This window comes from Maylandia zebra, linkage group LG11 (genome assembly GCF_041146795.1).
Source record: "Maylandia zebra isolate NMK-2024a linkage group LG11, Mzebra_GT3a, whole genome shotgun sequence".
Lineage (NCBI taxonomy): Eukaryota > Metazoa > Chordata > Actinopteri > Cichliformes > Cichlidae > Maylandia > Maylandia zebra.
The window spans coordinates 28,939,827-28,961,362 of record NC_135177.1 but is presented as its reverse complement, the minus strand read 5'-3'; the positions used below and the strand labels follow the sequence as shown (position 1 = coordinate 28,961,362).

General features: G+C 37.8%; 1 protein-coding gene across 1 annotated transcript; it reads left to right on the top strand.

Annotated features, from left to right (window-relative positions):
- The first annotated feature begins 8,747 nt into the window (after positions 1–8,747).
- On the top strand, positions 8,748–15,713 carry LOC101467690 (sialic acid-binding Ig-like lectin 5). The gene is made up of 8 exons (XM_014408225.3): positions 8,748–8,819; positions 9,116–9,457; positions 9,612–9,923; positions 11,434–11,697; positions 12,690–12,995; positions 13,351–13,423; positions 13,859–13,952; positions 14,058–15,713. Exons 1-8 carry the CDS (start codon positions 8,774–8,776, stop codon positions 14,487–14,489), a joined length of 1,869 nt encoding a protein of 622 aa, XP_014263711.3. The 5' UTR covers positions 8,748–8,773; the 3' UTR covers positions 14,490–15,713.
- Positions 15,714–21,536: the final 5,823 nt, after the last annotated feature.

Sequence of the window (21,536 nt, the reverse complement as noted above, 5' to 3'; positions counted from 1 at the left end):
ACTCTACGAATCATTTCAGCACGAGTCGTTTATTAACACAATTAAAAAGGCCATTTTGTTAATAAAACACAAGTTTGAAGTTATAAAATTAATAAAAAATTAATATCTGACTGTGTAAGGACTCCAAAACGTATGTTCGCTAAAGATCGTGAAAAATTCACAAAGTTGCAGAATAAAAACACAACAGCTGCAAAGTGTGCCGAGTGCAAGTCTGAAAGATATATATATATATATATATATATATATATATATATATTTCAGACTTGCACTATATATATATATATATATATATATATATATATATTTTATGTAGTCTAATTTTTTTAGGCTGAACATTTATTTATCTATATTTTTCAAAATTACCATAACTACCAGTAGTAATGGTACTTTGACTTTAGATCTTAACAGCGTTTCCCTGGTAATGGTTAACAAATAATCATGTAAACTGTTTCCTGTGTAAACTTCAGACTCCCTTAAACTTCACTCTCTTGCAACAAAGATGGCTGGAACTCTGACTTTTCTTCTCGTTAGTTCTCTGCTGCCGGGTGAGTGAAAGAAACTCAAAATCTTCTTTGCTGAAAACATGATTAAAGTTGATAATAATAATACACTATTGTTAATTTAAATCATTTACTTAAATTATCTGACATCACTATTCAAGATGAATGTGCAAGTACCAAGGCTTTTTATTGATGAGATATTTAACAGTAAAAGTGTTTTGTATTAGCATCTGAATTTAATACTGAGTCGCTGTAACATGATAAATATGAAGGAAGAGATAAAACTGTTTGGGTTTTTGTTGTTATTGTTGTTTTTTATTATTGTGTTGTTTCAGGTGCACTGTGTGGAACGTTCAACATTAAAATGCCACAGAATTTAAATGTTTTGAGGGGATCCTGTGTGACCATCCCCTGCTCCTTTAATGCAAGGGGGGGATTTGAAAATCACTTAGATGATTCATGTAAAGCATATTGGAGTGATTCATCTTCATTTATCAGTGAAAATGCAAAACTAAAGCCAACTAAAGAAATGACAGGAGACTTAACAAAGAAAGACTGCACCACAACTTTCAATAATACACGTCTCCTTCAAAGTGCAAAATACTATTTCAGACTGGAGTGTAATAATCCACTGAAATTCACTTTTACCCAAGCTGGTGTAGATATTTCACTCATAGGTAAGATTTTTTTTTTTCATCCATTTACTGACAATTCATGAACAAATTACACTTGTGGAACTGCTTTGAGCTTGCTCTGAATTCACTGGATTTTACTCAGCATATAAAAACTGAAACTGCTGCTCATTGACTGACCAGAATGTCTTCCCACCAGCTGCTCCTCCCTCACCGACTCTGACTCCATCCACACTGAAGGTGAAGGAGGGAGCCTCAGTGAGTCTGACATGCTCTGCTCCAGCTCCGTGTTGGTCTCATCCTCCAGCTCTGACATGGAGCCCTAACCTGGGTCAGAGTCAGGAGACACTGCAGGAGAATCAGGACAAAACTAAAGTCAAGACCTCTGTTATGAATTTCAATGCTTCTCACCTCCACCATGGAAATAAAATCTCCTGCACTGCTGTCTACCAGAAACAAGATGGTAGCCCTGATGTCACTGCTGAAACAAGTTTAACTCCTGATATTTCATGTGAGTTTATTTTTTCTCTTCTAAACTGAAATCGTAATGATTTACTTTTCTTGACTTGGATTAAATTACACAAAATGATACAGTTACAGTTATTTTATCAGTATGCCATAACAATGTCTGAGTTTTATAAAATATAATGAAAGCTTTTAAAGTTTGAATTTAATGATTATTTAATGATTTATGTGTTTTTTTGTTAGCTCTGCTTTTTAGCTTTAGGATGTCTTCAAAACTGACAATAAAACAAAACTACATTTAGTGAGTCATGTTGGACAGTTGTTTTTATTTTAAACAGCAGTTTTTCATTTACATCCTATGATAACATTTTCTCACATTATCATATTTCTAAATTAACTCACGAGCTTGTCAGAGCTTTCAGATTCACTCTAAAGGTCGAACAAGAAAGTAGAATTGCAGAAACGTTTTACTTTTGACATTTGGCTTTCTGGTCTGTAATAGGATGATCTATTAATAGTTCCGTTAAAATGCAAAAGGAGCTGTGATGTGTGATTTACATAATGTTGTGATATTTTGATACCATGGTAGCATTTACAGGATATTGTTTTATAGTGATATTATACAGGAAAACTGTTACTCAATAAGCCCATTTACTAGTTGTTTTTCTCTTTCTCTGTGACCCAAGAATTAATGTGTAAGAATCACAGGATGGTACCTCAAGGTCGAAAACACCACAGAGATCACTTCCTTACTCCCATCCTCCCTTCTTTATCTCCTAGAAAAGAGCTTGTTAAAGGCCAGGTGGTTTGTTTCAGAATTCACTAATGAAAGAACTCTGTATTCTATGTCTAGGAGTGTATTTTGCTGGAATGATCATAAATTGTAGCTGAACTGATAAACTACACAAAGGATACTTCTTTGCTCAGAAGGCAGGAAGACGTTTCCTTATTTGGTCTGTACCGGTTTGAACTGAGAACCTGCTGACACACGAACCTTTTTTTTCCTCTATATAAACTGTTGTATACTGAATAAACCTTTGAGTTGATTTTGGAAGAGCAACCTGAAGCAGTTTCTGTGTCATTTTGTTCTCCCAAGCTACTCCCGGCGCTGTAACTAACCTGCTGAACGGCATACCTGAGCTTACTTTGAATAATTAATTTTATACAGAACTCTGCTTATCGGTGCTCACGCCTTGGAGGAAACCCGATCCATGGAGAAACCCGGGACGGAGATTTCTTTCACATAATATTACATTTAACAAATTATCATTGTACTGATTTTTAGATTCACCCAAAGATGTACAAATTTCAGTCAGTCCCTCTTGTCCAGTACCCAGTGGCGTGTCTAGAAAATTTTTGTTGGGGGGGCCAGGTAGGGGCACAGATTTGGAGAAGGGTGGCAGATGTAATTGGCAGATAATGTTTAAAAAAAAAATTCTACCAACCGTTAACCATGATTCAATAACCCTGTAAACCTAATAACCGAATGCACTTTTAACTCTTATTAGAATGAGATTTTAACCACTACTGTGCAAAGTTTTTAGATACTGCATTGATAAAGTACAAGAGATACAATCAGTGCTCTGTCAGTGTTTACTCAGCATTCAAGGACAGCAATATTTGCATAGTATTTTTACTGACATATAGTGCACATATGTTTTGGGCAAAAACATTTTTGAATATTAAAATACGAACATTTGTAACAAACAATTGACAAATTAGCCAATGCCAATGCAAAACTTTATCTGCCTGTTAAAAAAAGAAGATAATCTTTTCACAAACTGGTGTTTGATTTTGAAACAGGAAAAAGTGGAGAAACAACTGAAAAGACTAATATTTGAATAAAACCTGAAAGCAAGTAAATACTTTCTATGCTGCCTTATGGTAAACTTTGGTAATATTGAGAACAACACTGGCTGATGATGAAATACAGTCAGCTGGCATGGTGACACTGCCAGTATTAACCTGCAGGGCTGGACTGGGACAGAAAATCGGGCATTTTGACTACAGACCGACCCACCAGGTATTAAAGCCATAAAGACTTTGAATGAAAACAAACCCTGTTGTGACAGTGATGTACAGTCTTGTTGGTATATGTATGATTTCTATACATTTTACGTCAGATAAAAACTTTGGTTGTAAGATTTAGATAATTGTTTAATAAAAGCTAAATATTTTAAATGAGAATAAGAAAGAAAAGTATTTCTTTGTGCCCTCCTCTCCCTGTTAATGCCCTACCTGCCCCCCTGGAAACACTTTGCTAGATCCACACCTGCACAGTTACCAGCTGTCAGCTGCTTAGAAAAGGATCCTGGTGTTATTTGTCTCTCAGAAACAGTTCATAACTTCAACTCATCCATGTGACCTAAAAGGTAAACCTGTTTCTCCATCACCTGTTCAGCTCTGATGATTCAGTAAGGACATCTCCTGGTTTCATCTTCATGTTTCCCTCTCACCACATATCTAAACAGACATCATGACCAGCAGCTTTACAGCTGTGGCTCCAGCAAACATCAGCTGATACTAGAAATTAATATTAAATAAATTCTAACAACAGCTGATCAAGCTTAAACGTGCTGCTGTTGTTTAGCGCGACATCTGCTGGTTTCCTCTTTCTGGCGCAAAGTGGGCGATAAATAAACAAGAGAGAAAAGCCGATCAGCTGATCATTGATCAGTTTCATGATTGAAGTAGCAACAGGAGAGGGAGGGGAGAGAATGAGAGAAGAGGCAGCTGTGCAGCGTAAAGACAGAATAACTCCAGCTTTGTGCCTTTTTCCATTCTAGCTAAAGTCCGGGACAAACTGCGTCTCTTCTCAGCTCAATACGAAACGTGTAATATTTTCTCTGAATGAGGGACTATTCCATTTTTTTAAGGAGCCGTTGGCAACTCTACTAACTAACCTTATGAATAAAATAAAGTTCACTATCAGTAACATCATAGCACCCACCCAGCTGTATATAAACTCCGTCAAGCTGGCTAGAACGCAGTACGAGTTATTGCAACTGACAGTAAAAAGTCAGCACAATGAAAATAAACTCCACCTAAACTTGGTTTATATCTGACCCAGATAGACTGCAGGTCATAACTTCTTACCTGAAGTTCAGTTCACCTGACACTCGGACTGGCGGCTGCCTCGGGGCTCTCCTCCTGCCTCCCCTTCCCTCATCCACCTGTTGCCTCTGTGGAAGCCCCGCCATAGCCACCACCAAACAACTGAGTTATTTTTACACATTCGCCAGCATCTGGCCAATCCACCACCTCTCATTGTTCATGCCGTTACAAAAAAAATAAAAAACAAGTCACTGGGGATATGCCCGGTATGCCCGATGGCCAGTCCAGCTATGTTAACCTGCAACCAAATCTGCAGCTCCATACAGCAATGTTACGACTTAGATTATATCTTATAACGCATAACTCTTATGTTAGCTGCCCTCAGTAGCATACTGTCTGAAATATTCCACGGCTGCAATAATTCTTTAAGTGTTATTTTTTCCTTGGTATTCTAATTTCACCGAAGTTTACTAAACTCAACAAACTTAATATTACTTACCGGGACATTTATTCTGTCCTCATTTTCTTTCACCGAAAAATTGTTTCCTGCAGTGACGTCTTTCGTGCTTGGCTCTCCTACCTTTGCTAACATGATGCACATAGCGCAGAAGCCGATGCTGCATTCACTTACACTCGGATATCTGAACGTCACCGTGAAAACATAATCGGACATTTGATATTTGATTGAATTTTATTGTTTTGCCTTCGGGGTGGCACCTGGGGTGGCCAGTCTGGTTGGGGGGGTGGCCCAGGCCACCCCGCTGGACACGCCATTGCCAGTACCAGAGAACAGCAATATGACTCTGACCTGCAGCAGTAATGCCAACCCAGCAGTAGAAAACTACACCTGGTACAGAGCTGATGGAGACCAGGAGACTTTTATTAGGACAGGAATCAGCTTAAATATTAAAGTGTCCAGAGACAAAAGAAGATTTTTCTGCAAAGCTGAAAATGAGATCGGGGTTGGACGTTCTAACCTGACTCACCTTGATGTTCAGTGTATGTATCACACAATTAAAATATTTTAAGGTTTAAGCATAACTTGAGCAGCTATAATATATGCATGGTATCATTATTCATTGCAGATTGTGAAACACAGTGTGGATTTTACAGTGGAGTCCTTCCTTGGGTCCTTGCTGGTGTGTTTTTCAGTGTCACCGTGATCTGTGCAGCTTTCCTTTGGTATGTTTTAAAACTGGTTGTTGATTAAAACTAAAAGTCCTGCAGATGTTTCCATAAAATATTTTTCAATAAATGTTTTGTATTCTTCTAGCAAAGTACAAAAGAATGTGAAGCCACAAGAAGAGGACAGAACTTACATGTCACTGAATCGTAGAAATGTCGGCTCTTCAGAGTATGATGTCATTAACACAACTCCAAAGTGACCTTCACTGATCCTTCAGAATATATCTAATTTTGTTTTATTTTGTGTTTCTAGAGAAATAATTATGAGGTCTCATATTTTCAAATATGAAGTCTCAACAGAGTGAGCAACAGAGTGATAATATCTGAAAAAAAAGATCAGTTACGTCTCGTGGCCATAAAATGTTGAAGCCTCAATTTCATAATTTTTAAAGAAAGTCCACATCCTCTGTTAGCCCCTGCAAATGTAGTCTCAGCAGAAATCCCATAATGTCTCTTTGACAGTACAGCAGCAGTCACATAGATTGCATAAACGGTGCTCGGCGTGGAGGCCTCAGGCTCATGTCCCGACAGAGAACAAAAATTAATTGCTGGATCTTACAGATTGAATCTCCACTATGAGACTACATCCACAGATAAACACAAAACCTTGACTGATGAAGCGTAGCGAGGGAAATATGTACCTAACCAAAGTCTACTTGCACATGAATTGACAACCTGATGAATACTTTCATGAGAAAGTTGCAGTTTTGTTCAGCTTCATCCTTATTCAGATGCTAAAAGTGAAGATCTTGGTTAGGATCAATCTTCATTTGTAAATAAACGTTCTCAGTGTTGATACAGATACAGATCCTCCCTCGGTGACGATCACCTGTCCATCGCCCTTTTCATTTCCACCTCAGATACTGAACTTGACTTTAAAGCACTTGTTAAAGCCCAAAAAAGATGACACAAGAAAACAGAGCTGAAAAACTGAAGATGAAGTAATCAAAATACAAGCAAACTACTAGGCTGCAAGCATTAAAAGAAAATGGATGAAGAAGTGCTATTGCAGCTGTTTCGGACTGAAACAGTCCTGCCGTGGTCATCCTGCATCACAGCATCAGTCTGTAGTTATCACTGCAGGTGATGATCTCCAGAGTGAATCAAAAGTTGTAACTTCTCCATCTGTGGCTATAGTTCAGGAGGTAGCATAGGTCGTCTAGTAATCGGAAGTTTGTGGTTGCAGACTGGCTGCTCCAGGCTGCATGTAGACTTGGGCAAGATACTAACCCTGAGGTGCTCTCCGATACATTCATCAGGATGTGAATATAAGATAGAAAGCACTTGTGCAAAAAAAGTATATAAAAATCTCTTTGTATGAATGGGTGAATGAGGCCAGCTGTATAAAGCTCCTGGAGTGCTCAGAGTGCAAAAGTGCCGGATAAAAATCAGTCATTTTACCATCTTCTTTGTCTAATCCTCTTGAGTAATGTGGTCTGTGTGTGGATCCTTTTGGAGCAGCCACAGTTGCTGCAGGTGTCCTGAATTGATTGGTGGGTTTTCTCTTCTGCTGAGAGCCTTCTGCTGATAACATGTGAGAGAAGAGCAGGTGTGAGAAAACAGAATCCATAAATCATGACAATAGTTTGATTTTTGCTGTGATAATGACATTTAGATGATTACATTGTCTGTCATTAAAATTGGGTGTAGCAGGAAGCCTGGATGTCAGATGTCCTGATGGAGACAGACTGTCAGACCCGACTGGGTCACTGAAAGCTGTAATGCTCAGAGAGTGATCTGCTCAGCTCTTTCATCCATTTATTAATATAATCACTGATGTTGTATTTCATAGACACAAACTCAACAGAAGCAGCTCAGCCTGTCTCAGGCAGTGTTGAAGTTCACCTTTATCACCTTTATCACAGACACAGCATCATCTCCATCATCACCATACAGATGATGTAATGACCTCTTAGCAGCTTAGTGCATGTTATTTGATTCACATTAATAGAGAGGAATAAACGCTTTTATGAGTTGTATTATCCTCTCATCATCTCATACATCGTTTCAATCATTTTCAGGCTCTAAACATATAAACTAACAGTGGGAGAAGTCACCAGAGTCGTTTACACAAATAAAACAGCTGTAAACAGCATTAATGCTACCCGGTTAACACAGCACACTGACCAACATTGTACATGATGAGTTACAACCAGTAAAGTGAATAACTCAGACGAGAGTTACTCACTTTACTAACCCAAATACAAGTTATTAATGTGGAGTGATTGCAAATGTTTACAGCAGTTTCTATGTTGCAGAGATCGTGGAAAGAAAAAAGGTGACAGTCACTTCTGGTCATGTTCACACTCACTGTGTCTTTTGTGTTAGTTCCTCATTTTACATCTTTTTTGAACACTTCCTTAAAAACCTCACATCCAAAGAACTGACTGCTCGACAAACATCATGAAATATTGTAAGCTATCACATTTTCACTATGATACGAATATCAAGGTTTTATGAAAATATGATGTGATTTTCTGTAGTTCTTTGATTCACAGATATTTAGATGAATTGTCATATTTTTGACGTTTGTAGAAAAATGAATCCAAAGAAAATTAAAAACTTTATGAGACTATTAAGACATGAATTCACGGTCTTTAGTAGAATTTTTCAGAAATCAGAAACATAAATTATGTTTAATTGTTGAAGAATATTTTTAATAAATTGTATAACTGCTTTAGACTTACACCTTCCTCTTTCTTCTCTTTCATCATTTAATGTTTAAATTTTGTGAAATCAACACTGTATGTATATACTCTAATTCTTTCAAGGCTGAACATTTATGTATCTATATTTTTCAAAGTGACAATAACTAGCAGTAGTAATTTGGACCTTACATGACATCTTAACAGCTTTTCCTTGGTTAACAAATAATCATGTAAACTGTTTCCTGTGTAAACTTCAGATTCCCTTAAACTTCACTCTCTTGCAACAAAGATGGCTGCAACTCTGACTTTTCTTCTCGTTAGTTCTCTGCTGCAGGGTGAGTGAAAGAAACTCAAAATCTTCTTTGCTGAAAACATGATTAAAGTTGATAATAATAATACACTATTGTTAATTTAAATCATTTACTTAAATTATCTGACATCAGTATTCAAGATGAATGTGCAGTAAAGTACCAAGGCTTTTTATTGATGAGATATTTAACAGTAAAAGTGTTTTGTATTAGCATCTGAATTTAATACTGAGTCGCTGTAACATGATAAATATGAAGGAAGAGATAAAACTGTTTGGGTTTTTGTTGTTATTGTTGTTTTTTATTATTGTGTTGTGTTTCAGGTGCGCTGTGCGGAACGTTCAACGTCAATATACCACAGAAGATAAATGTTTTGAGAGGATCCTGTGTGAACATCCCCTGCTCCTTCGATGTAGACAACACGCATGATAAGAACTTAGATAATTCATGTAAAGCATATTGGAGTGATTCATCTTCATTTACCAGTGAAAATGCAAAACTAAAGCCAACTAAAGAAATGACAGGAGACTTAACAAAGAAAGACTGCACCACAACTTTCAATAATGCAAGTCTTCTTCAAAGTACTAAATACTATTTCAGACTGGAGTGTAATAATCCACTGAAATTCACTTTTACCCAAGCTGGTGTAGATATTTCACTCATAGGTAAGATATTTTTTTTTCATCCATTTACTGACAATTCATGAACAAATTACACTTGTGGAACTGCTTTGAGCTTGCTCTGAATTCACTGGATTTTACTCAGCATATAAAAACTGAAACTGCTGCTCATTGACTGACCAGAATGTCTTCCCACCAGCTGCTCCTCCCTCACCGACTCTGACTCCATCCACACTGGAGGTGGAGGAGGGGGCCTCAGTGAGTCTGACGTGCTCTTCTCCAGCTCCATGTTGGTCTCATCCTCCAGCTCTGACATGGAGCCCTAACCTGGGTCAGAGTCAGGAGACACTGCAGGAGAATCAGGACAAAACTAAAGTCAAGACCTCTGTTATGAATTTCAATGCTTCTCACCTCCATCATGGAAATAAAATCTCCTGCACTGCTGTCTACCAGAAACAAGATGGTATCCCTGATGTCACTGCTGAAACAAGTTTAACTCCTGATATTTCATGTGAGTTTATTTTTTCTCTTCTAAACTGAAATTACAATAATATACTTTCTTGACTTGGTTTAAATTAGACATAAAATGGTCAGTCAATTACAGTGATGTTATGAGTATGCCATAACAACGTCTTTGGGTTTTATAAAATATAATGAAGACTTTAAAAGTTTGAATTTAATTTCATACTTTAATTTCATACATGCAGACTGTACACTGATGTGTGATCGTCTTAACGATGTACGTTTTTCTTTTGTTAGCTTTGTATTTTACTTTAGGATGTCTTCAAAACTAACAACACAAAACCACGTTTAGTGAGTCATGTTCCACAGTGGTTTTTTATTTAAACAGCAGCTTTTCATTTACATCCTATTATAACATTATAGTGTTTCTAATTTAACACATGAGCTTGTCGGAACTTTCAGATTCACTCTAAAGCTCGAACAAGAAAGTAGAATTGCAGTTTTATTTTAGACATTTGGCTTTGTGGTCTGTAATAAGAAGTTCTATTAATAGTTCAGCTAAAGTGCAAAATGACCTTTGATGTTTGATTTACGTAATATTACATTTAACACATTATCATAATACTCATTTTTAGATTCACCCAAAGATGTACAAATTTCCATCAGTCCTTCTGCTCCAATATTAGAAAACCAAAAAGTGACTCTGACGTGCAGCAGTAATGCCAACCCAGCAGTAGAAAACTACACCTGGTACAGAGCTGATGGAGACCAGGAGACTTTTATTGGGACTGGAAGCTCTTTTAATGTTACCGTTTCAAAAGTCAAAAGTACATTTTTCTGCAAGGCTACAAATGAACTTGGATTTAAACGATCAAGCAACCTACAAATAAATGTTCAATGTATGCATTAATTTAATTAATTTTCCATATTTACTCTTTACATATCCCAACTAGAATTCTATTAATGGGATTGAAGGATGTACAATACATGAATTATTGTAATGAAACTAAAGCATTAACTGATCTTTGGGGTGGAGTTAAATAATGAGACTGACAATAATCACATTACAAGTAGTTAATTTAATTTAAGTATTGGTTATTGGTTATTATTGGTTATTACTTGACTTGACTTGACTTGACTTGACTTAAAATTAGGGATTTCTGACAGCCACATTATTAGGCACATAGTAAGAAGAACTAAAAAAAATTCAAACTTTCTTCAGATAGCTCTAAATCTTTCATCAATAAATCAGTTAAAGTTAAAGACAGAAGAAAAGGTTATTTCATTTGACATGAACAGAGTCTTCAGAAAGAAAAGCCAAGAAAAACAACTTGTCATTTTTACTCTTCAGTTTCTGCTTAAGATGAAACCTTTATATTGGTGTGGTTTGGTCTCTGCTAATATTTAAAGATACAATTTTGTGTTATGCATTCAAGAGTATTTAATATTATTTAAAAAAAACATTTGAAGCACTACTGTATTACAAATATTTACACTTATTCTGTAAATAAAACTGTCCTAACATTTCAGTCTGCATGTTTCTGTGCTCATTTTTTCAGATTCACCTAAAAACGTTACTGTTTCAGTCAGTCCTTCTGGTCCAGTACCAGAGAACAGCAACGTGACTCTAACCTGCAGCAGTAATGCCAACCCAGCAGTAGAAAACTACACCTGGTACAGTGCAGATGGAAACCAGGATACTTTTATTGGGACAGGAATGGATTTATCTATTAAAGTCTCCAAAGACAGACGGATATTGTTTTGCAAAGCTGGAAATGAGATTGGAGTTGGACGTTCCAGCAGCATTCAAATTGAAGTTCAATGTAAATATCACATTTTACATCTCTTTAACATTTTCTCTATCCACATCTAATTTGCATGTACATTTGTATAATATTACGATTCAACAACAAAAAAGAAAAGAGAAAGAGGCAGACTAATTCAATGACAAAAATGACCTTTGTTTAGCCAGAGCAGGAGACAATATAAACAGAGTACAATGCCAAGAATCCAGCAAATGAGGAAAAATGGGTATATCTTAAAAACTGGCACAAGCACATCTGGACCAGACAGGACCAGACTGCAGCAAAGGAGAAAGCATTATATGCACAAAGGGTAATCAGTTAATGAAACACAGGAGGGTCACAACAGGCTCCCACAAAAAGTCAAGACAATTAATGAAGAAGAGACAAGTAAACTTAAGAGCACTACACAATTACAAAAAAAAAGTTAGGAACCATATAAAATACAAAAAGGGAAAATCAGACACAAAACTGAAGAAAGGAAATACAGAGAAGGAAAACAGAGAAATACTGAGCGAAATAAAAAAAACTCTAATACAAATAGAAACTGTAACTAAGAGAACTAAATACATGAAGATGAAGATGTGATAAAGTAACTACTAGCCAAACAGATGATGTTAACAATATATAAGAATTTAAAGTCCATAAACTCAAAACTGTGTGTGTGAAACCAAAGACCATAGCAGATCTGATACCAACAAGCAGCAATGTCACTCTGACATTCTGCAGTAATGCCAGCTGAGCAGTAAGAAAGTATTTGTGATGCAGCGCTAAAGATAACTGTGAAAACTGATGGGGAACAAACACATTTTATGAATCAAAGATATAAAGTTAACAGTCTGTTTAGCTCAAGTCTGAAAATTATGTCAAAGTCAGTAAAATTTAAAGCATCCTATGTTCAAAAAGGATTTCGCTTCATATTGATAACTATGATCAGTGCTTGTTTTTGGTAATTTCTGTAAAATGTATTCAACATGATTGTGACTAACTGCTCTCTCTCTCTTCAATGATAGACCCTCCACAGATCCTGTTCTCGTCACACTGCACCTCAACAGAAAGTCAGCTCAACTGTTCCTGTGAGACTCTGGGAAACCCGTCCCCCAATATACAGTGGTATTTGAATGGACTAACTGTCAATCACTCTAAATGCGAAATATTCAATGAGACTCTGAACAGGACAATTCTGAGGAGCTTCTTCACTCTGAATCAGCCTCATAAGAAGAATCATCTCACCTTGATTTGTCGCACCGTCAACTCTCTGGGCTCGGCCAGTCAACAATTTTGTGTCAGCAGCCAACAAGTTTCCACAGAACATCAACGTATGTCTTTTGTACATTTGCAAATATTATTGCTTAAGTTGTATGTGTACTAAAGTGGAGACCAAGGATGTTTAAAACCTTAGCCAGTGATACAGTGTACTCTACAGAGCCCACAAACAGATAATGTTAGGATTACATCTATGCTCCTCTGGGATTCACTTGCAATCAATTTCTTTGCAAGAAGTTTTAGATACCCTCTAATCCATATAAAGAATGAATTGGTTACTTCAGTCCAGTTATAATAGACACACTAGGAGTTTCATAAAATGTATGTTGTGAGTTCAAACAAACCTTATTTTTTAAAGACAACACGATTAATATACAGGTCTTTTTCTTTTTCTTTTTTTAAATTCAGTTCTGTATCCAGCGATAATATCCACTCTTGGAGTGCTACTGTTAGCACTGTTACTATGTGTGTTTTTTATCAGGTAAGTAAACAACATGAGACTTTTTCAGAAAACCTTCACACTTTACTGTAACAGTAAACTCTATTTGTCCTGATTCTATTTGACTAAATGCTGATAATTACTTTGTTTATTTGGGTCTTCGTTTGTTAAAAAAACACTTTTGCAGCTGATTTAATACTCAACATTGGTAACACTATTGATTAAATGTAATATCAATCAAATCTGTTCATCGACAGTCCATTTGACATGCTACTGGTGGTTAATATTTGCATGTATTCATTTTCAAGACGTCTGTTTACATTGTCTGTCAACATTCAGTAATGCATGTACAACTGCATTATTGCTTGCTAGTAGACAATTAATCTATTCATGCTGTGAACTAAAATGTAAATAGTGGCAAAACTACGATGTATGAATTGTATGCATATATGCTTGATATTCTACTTCATTTTTTAGGGCTCAGAAGAGTCCCTGTAAAAATAAAGGTCACTTAACAGACGAAAACAACACAGTTGCAACAAGTCAGCCTCTAACTGAAGAAGGAAATGAGGTGCTTAAAGTTCCTTTTAACAGTGTTGACCAATGCTGATACTTTTGTAACTATACAGCAAGAAGTAGATTATCTTTACCACTGATATTTTCTATGTAATTGTAGGAACCAAACACAGCAGAAGAGTGCATTTATGCAAACGCTGATGGGCTGAGAGGGGCAGAAAATTTTCACCCTGCAAACATCGCTGGACCAAGCAGCACTAACTTTCCAAACTCTGGGCCAAACCATGCAGAAGGAGGATGCAAAAAATCAGACAAGAAAGAGGACGAGTGCGAACTGATTTACTCTGATGTGAACTGGAAAATGAAAAGCAAGAAAAAGAAGGGTGAAAAGTCTTTGGACATGAATCCATCTGCCAGATCTTATTTGGAAGAGGAGAAGTGCATGGTGAGGGGAGTTAACAGAAAGTCTGTGAGCAATGCAGTAGAAATGGGAGGCCTGTATGCTCAAGTGGAGCCTAGAAATATGAGGAAGGAAGTGGGGTGTGAATATGCGCAAGTCAAATTTAAAGAACAAAGCGCTATGCAAAAATAGATAAATAGTGCTGTGAAAAAATATTTACCCCATATTTCCTGATGTCTTGCTTTGTGCAAAATTAAACTAATCTTAATATTTGGAAAAAATAACTCAAGTAAATTCAAAATTCACTTAAAAAAAAAAAGTCCAAATCTATTAAAAAATTTTGATTATCTGAAACATTTTAATGTGACAAATATGGAAGGAAATAAGAAATCAGACAAATACTTTTCATAACATATTGCAACCTTTTGCATTGTTGAGCTTACTACAAAACAAATAAATAGCTGGTCTGTTCTCTGGGTGTGTCCTTGACACATGTAGTCACTATGTGGCCATTGAGCAATACAATTACAATCCCTTCATTCAGGCTTCTCTGGCACAGTATCTCAGACACTGCCTGATATTTTCTTAAACTTGGTAACTACCAGGTGGCTACAACTGGTCCAAGGAGACCTGTTAGAGAAGCTAGGAGAAGCTCTGGACATGATTCAGCACACAAATGGCCTGAGGATAAAAACTCCTCTTGAGCCTCTCTGTTTTTGTTCGGAACCTTCTGCCCGATTTCAGAAGCTGGAAGAGTTTGTTGCTGGGATGGGAATGGGTCCTTCAAAATCTGAGTTATTCTAGTCCAGCATCTCCTGATGTAAATGTCCTGTAGGGAAGGGAGAGCAGTCCTGCAGCAGTGTTCTGCCGTACGGATACTCTCTGAAGTGCTTTTTTAGCCTTGACACAGCTGTTTCCATACCAGGATGTGATGTTCTGTGTGAGGATGCTCTTCTCACACAGAACCTGTGTGAGGATTTTCTATACAGTGCCTGTATAGAAAATCCTGAGGATCTTTGGAGAGACCCTGAACTTCCTCAGTTGTCGTATGTGGTACAGGTGCTGCCTAGCCTTTTGGTCTGGACCTGAATGTGGGCAGACCATGCCAGGTCTGAGGAGATGTGGACACTAAGGTACTTGAAGAACTGCACCCTCTCCACTAGAGCTCCATTAATGATAATGGGCTTGTGGTCTCTGTGCTGACTCCTTCTGAAGTCCACCACCAGCTCCTTGGTCTTGCCGACGTTCAGCTGGAGGTGGTTGTTCTAGCACCACGATGCCAGATTCTTCACTTCATCAATGTAGGCCGCCTCATCGTTATTGGAGATGGTGCCCAACACCACTGTGTCGTCAGCAAACTTCACAATGGTATTGGCCACACAGTCTGAAGTGTAGAGGGAGTAGAGCAGTTGCGAGAGGACACATCCCTGTGGCACTCCTGTGCTGATGGTGAGGCTGTCGGAGATGCACCTACCCACCCTCACCACCTGAGTTCTGCCATTGAGGAAGTCCAACACCCATGCACATAGACGGCTGTTGAGTCCCAGATCCCTCAGCTTTGTGAACAATCTACCGGGCAATATTGTGTTGAACGCTGAGCTGTAATTAAAAAAAAGGCATTCACACATAGTTAGCCTGTTTCTTGTCCACGTGGCTAAGGGTGGTGTGCAGGATGTCTGCGATGGCGTTCTCCGTGGATCTGTTGAGTCGGTAGGCAAACTGGAGCGGACCTGTGGTGTCTGGGATTGAAGAGGAGATGGTTTTCTTCAACAGCCTCTCGAACACCTTCATAACCATCGAGGTCAGTGCAACTGGCCGGTAGTCATTCAGATGATGGTAGCAGACGGCCGGTGATGCCGTCTGGTCCCGCCGCTTTCCTTGTGCTCACTCTCCTCAGCGCTGTTCGGATGTCGTGCTCTGCGATGCTGATCGCCGGTCCCTCTCTGATGACGTCACTGTCCTCAGTTGTCAGGCAGTTGTTAGAATTAGCCGCCTGGCTAACCTCGAAACGGGCGTAGAACTGGTACAGCTCATTGGAGAATGCAGAGTCGGCATTGGTCGGCGCAGTGTCCCTGGCTTTGTAATCCATGATTGTGCGTAGTACGTGCCAAATGCTCCATGTGTCGCCCCGGCTGAAGTGAGACTCCACTCGCTCCCGATATCGGCATTTGGCATCCCTCACCGCGCATCACACGCCGTATGAGGCCGCTTTCATCACAACATCACAACATACATCTGAATCTTATTGTTTAGCTGTTTTGTTTGTTTGTTTTATTAACATGCAATTGCAGGAAAAGTGTTGTTAACTGTTCTGATAATTAGTTGTTGTATTGTGTACCCAGTCACAAACTATGTCTATATAGAGGTGATATTAATATATTTATAGTATCATGATATGCAGTCACAGTCAGTTGTGCTTAATTTAATTTTCTATCTTGTTGTGGGCTATAAATATAATGAATGATACTTAAACATAAATACAAGTGATTCTGTTTTTTGTTTTGTTTTTTCAATATATTATTTTGTCAAACATTTTTTGGAAGTTAAGCACCAGTGTTGGACAAGTTACTTGAAAAAAGTAATCAGTAAGTAATTACTGATTACTTCCCCCAAAAGGTAATCCCGTTATTTTACTGATTACTTATTTTCAAAAGTAATGAATTACTTAGTTACTTAGTTACTTTTTTAAAACATGATTTACAACCTGAATAGGTAATAAAGTGATAGATCTTTCAGCCCAATTCTACTTTTTCTGCATAATCCATTGGTGCTTTCGAGTTCACTCATGGATTTGCTCTTTCATATTCATAGAACGCATTCACTTGCTATTACACACTAGACATGGGGAGGATTGACTGGTAGATATCGAATAAATTTTGGTTTTTGTACCTTTGTCCTCTAAGCTGTATGACATCATTTCACTGAGTAAATGTTCTGGGTGCATTGCATTGGCTGATAATAATCTTTGTTCATCACCTGATCTAACCTGATTTTAAGTCCCTACATTCCTCCTTATTGCATTAAAAAGTGTAGCAAACTAGAAATTTAGTGAAACAAAGACAGCCATTCTTTCAATCTTTCAGTGTTTCTCATGTTCAGACTGACTGCCTTAGTCAGCCTCAAACAGGAAACAGTTTCCTGTTTGAGGCTGAATAGCAGAGAAAGTGGCAGAGCATCTAAGCTTGTCTTTTCTCAAGTCACTTTAGATTTCTCAAGTCATCTAAAGTGACTTGAGAAAAGAAACAGACTGGGACATCACAAACACAGTGAAGCAGCATCTATCTAGCCAGGTACGGTTCTTGTAAGATTTAAAGATTGAACTTCCTTTCTGAAGATCTAAAGCTGTATTACAAATGTAAAGCTAAGTTTTGTGCTTTGTTCAACCTGGAAGAACTTGAGGATTCTAGTGTAGAAAAATCAACTGTAGTGCTATACACTTCCTCAGTAACTGATTTTGTGTCACAGTGTATCATGACCTGTATTATAAATACAATGTTACAGCTGCTGTGTTTCAAAGATGACTTATCGGATGCTGTAAAGTGACTGCTGTCTTCATGGCGGCCGCTCATCTGCTGAGTTTGATGACTGGTAATAAAGACCCACTTTTGTCTTTAGTTCTGTTGCTGATAATGCTTTTAAACAGTTAATGCAATGTAAAAACACAGACAACAAGTGTCAATTTGGAATGACTAAGAGAGGGAGGGAGAAAACAGGAGAGAGAAAACATGGGGAAAAAAGATAAAAGCTGCATGGGTTTCACAAAAAATACAATAACATATAAAAATTCAGGCAATGTTCATTTCATACTATTGGCATTATTGTATTATTTTCCTGTAGCAATACATTTGGTTACTTTGACAATGTGAAAAAGTCATAATCGTGTAACCTCATCAAATTAATCTTTAGTAATTTTGCAGTAAAGGTAGGATATGTTCCTTAGAATTTGAAGACAGAAAGCAGAATACAGGAAGACAGAACATCCACTCATTTCATTTTTAATGAGTTGACAGCAATATTAGGTTGATTTCTGAGAAGTCACTGGTGGTTTTTTGTTATTTATATATGGTTGATGTCTCTTAGTGGTTAGCCAGCTTTCATAATAGCATCTCTCTGTGCATCAGCGTTTCCATTTGTGGGTCATCACCAAAGATATTATTACAAAATTTTTGTGGTTTAGTGATGTTTCTGACCTTCCCTTCTGCTCTCCTCTTCCTCTCACCCTTTTGAGGTACCTCAAAAGGGTGAAATGGTAAAAATAGTAAAATTTAAATTTTAGTGATCTAATCATGATTTTGTCAGTAATAGAAATTAAACATTCCTATCAGGAACTTTGTATGCACACATTCATCAGCATGGTTAAAACTGATTTAGATTTTTAAAAAGTTAACCATCAATTTCACAGGCACTTCTCGACAGAAACAAAGGCTAAAGATACATTTTATTTATTTATTTGCTACTTCTGATTCTGTCACATTTTATTCTTAAAATATACCATGGTTCACAGATGATGCATCTCTTCTCTGTACAGGAAGTTTGCAAGTTCGATGCCACAAACTTGCTCATGTTATACTTCTCAACAGTGTATCTTTAGTTCACAGTGATATTAAATGCTAATCTAAATAGAGGTTAATTCCTGTTAAAAAAAAACTTTTTTCTTTTCCACTGTCACCAAGTCCTTGCTCAAATGGAGTAATTTGATTGTTGTGGTTTTCCCTGTATTATCGTAGAGTCTTTACCTTACAATATGAAGTACCATGTGGCAACTTTTATTGTGATTTGGTGCTATATAAATAATATTCAACTGAACTGAATTAGTTATTAACTTGTAAAAAGCAACATAATAAAAATAGGCTATTCATCCTAGAAAATATATCAATATTTGTCATCTTAATAGGGGTGTGGGAAAGGAATATTATATTTTGAATTGTATCAATACAAGGACACCAAATATCAATATTTTTATTTAATCAGTTAAAATAATCTGGGAAGAATTAGAACAAGAAGTTTCAGCTCACACACCACCATCCAGAAATAACTTTAGACAAGCGAGCGTATGTTAAATCAGCTCAACCGAAATAAGTGCCCAACACTGGACACACATAATTTGACAAAGCTACTTCATATTTAAGAGCAAGTCAGTTGCTCAGTCATATGAGTAAAAGTAAAATAGCAACCTCCTAGCATCAGTCAAAAACACCAGTCCCTGTCTGGTAAATTGACCTTTTTCAGCAACTGACTGCAACTTGTGGTGACTAAACCCATTTGTAGGCATTTTGTGGTCATGAGTGTGCACGATACGATAGATTGACAGCATGTAGCCATCAGTCTCAATGAGTCTTTGAGACTTTACTCAACTGGCTGCCTGCTGGTTGTGGTCCGGTTATATCCCTATAGAAGGTGGCTGAACACAAATGTAATAGTTAAACATGAATATCTGTTAAATGGGAATTTCAGTCTAGACAGTAACGTGTGATTTTCAGTGACTTATTACTGTTAACTGTTGTATCATCAGAAGATGATTGCTTTAGATTGCATGTAATTGCCCATTTGACCCCATTCAGTCAGAGTGTCACGGTCGATAGCAGGGACTCAAGCGCAGAGCAGGTTGACGTTTCCAAACACATTTTATTTACAACACCAGTACAGAATATATACAGTGAGGGGGGGAAATCCAGGGTTCCAAAGGTCCAAGGGGAAGGTCTCTCACACTTGTACTCGTCTCCACGTCCAAACTCACACACATTCACACAGCAGGAAGGTCACAGGTCCAGGGAGGAAAGCTATCACACAGGAGAGGGAAATTATTCAAAAGTCACAAAATACTCAAGCATGGATTCACGGGAGCTGAGAGGATCACTAACGTGTCCCGCACAATCATCCAGCGATGAGGAGGTCTGCGTCCTGGCCTTAAGTAGTGGACAGGTAATGACAACTAAACGTGAATGGGTGTGTGGGCCAAGGGGGGTAGCCCACAGTGAGCTCCGCCCAGGCAGAGCGGTGAAGGAGATAGAAACAGAGAGAGACAGAGAACACAAAACACATGCAGCCTTGCGGGGCCGGCTGGGTAGACACGGGGACCATAACACAGAGACTGATAGCAAACTGACTCCAGGTGTTAGTGACAGCATTGGTATGCTTGGCAATCTCATTTTGCATTAAAAAAAATATGGTGAAAAAGCTATCTTATTGGATAGAATAGATAGTGACAAGGTTTAACTATGAGGAAAATTTAAAAGGTGATAAATGTATATGAAAAATAAGTCACAGATATACAAATAAGTTTGTCACCTGTTTCTCTCTTCCTCTCTCTCTCCTCTTCTCTCTTGCCGGGGCGGAACTCACTGTGGGTTCACGCCCTCGGCCCAGGCCCTCGGGAGATGAGACACCTGGGTCTCATTAAGATGATCAGCATCTAAGCCAGGAGGTGACTGCTGTTCGTTGCTGGATCGTTGTCTACCACAAATTAGTGAAGCCAAGCTACAGCAAGTCAAGTTAAGTGTGTTTCCTTTGTGCGTTGTATTTAAACCTGTCTCCCTGTCCACAGAGGTCCCTGGATTTCCCCCCCGTGTGATTCCCGAGTGGCAAGTGTTGCAGTGAGAACCTGTGGTCGTGTGTGTGGATGATTTGAAGAATGCGTGCTTTTCCCCTGGACTTCCCTGGAGCCCCTTCTCCCTCACGCAGCTGTACATAGCACTCCCCCGCCCCGCTTCTTGTATATACACCTGGTGAATTGTAAATAAATCTTTCTTCTGTGCATCTGAACCCGGAGTCCTGCGCTTGAGTCCTCCTCCAAACCGTAACAATGTTATTGCAGTAGTCAGCATATTGCAAAATGGTAAAAATCCCGATAATATTGTACAGAGCATACAGCCTCTACTCAGCCTTTTTATTGTCTTTTTTCAAAACTGTTTGCTAAACAAGCCCTATTGACAACAACCTACTCAATACATCAGCCTAGAATGAATTTAAAGGTTATTTAAAGAAAAATATTGTTTATTTGTCCCATAAATAATAATAAGTTTCTAATTTAACACATGACCTTGTGGAAGCTTCAAATTCACTCTAACACTTGAACAAGAAAGAATTGCAGAAAAAGTTTTACTTTTGACATTTGGCGTTGTGGTCTGTAATATGATGATCTATTAATAGTTCAGTTAAAGTGCAAAAGGAGCTGTGATGTGTGATTTACAGAATATTACATTTAGCAAATTATCATAATACTCATTTTTAGAATCACCC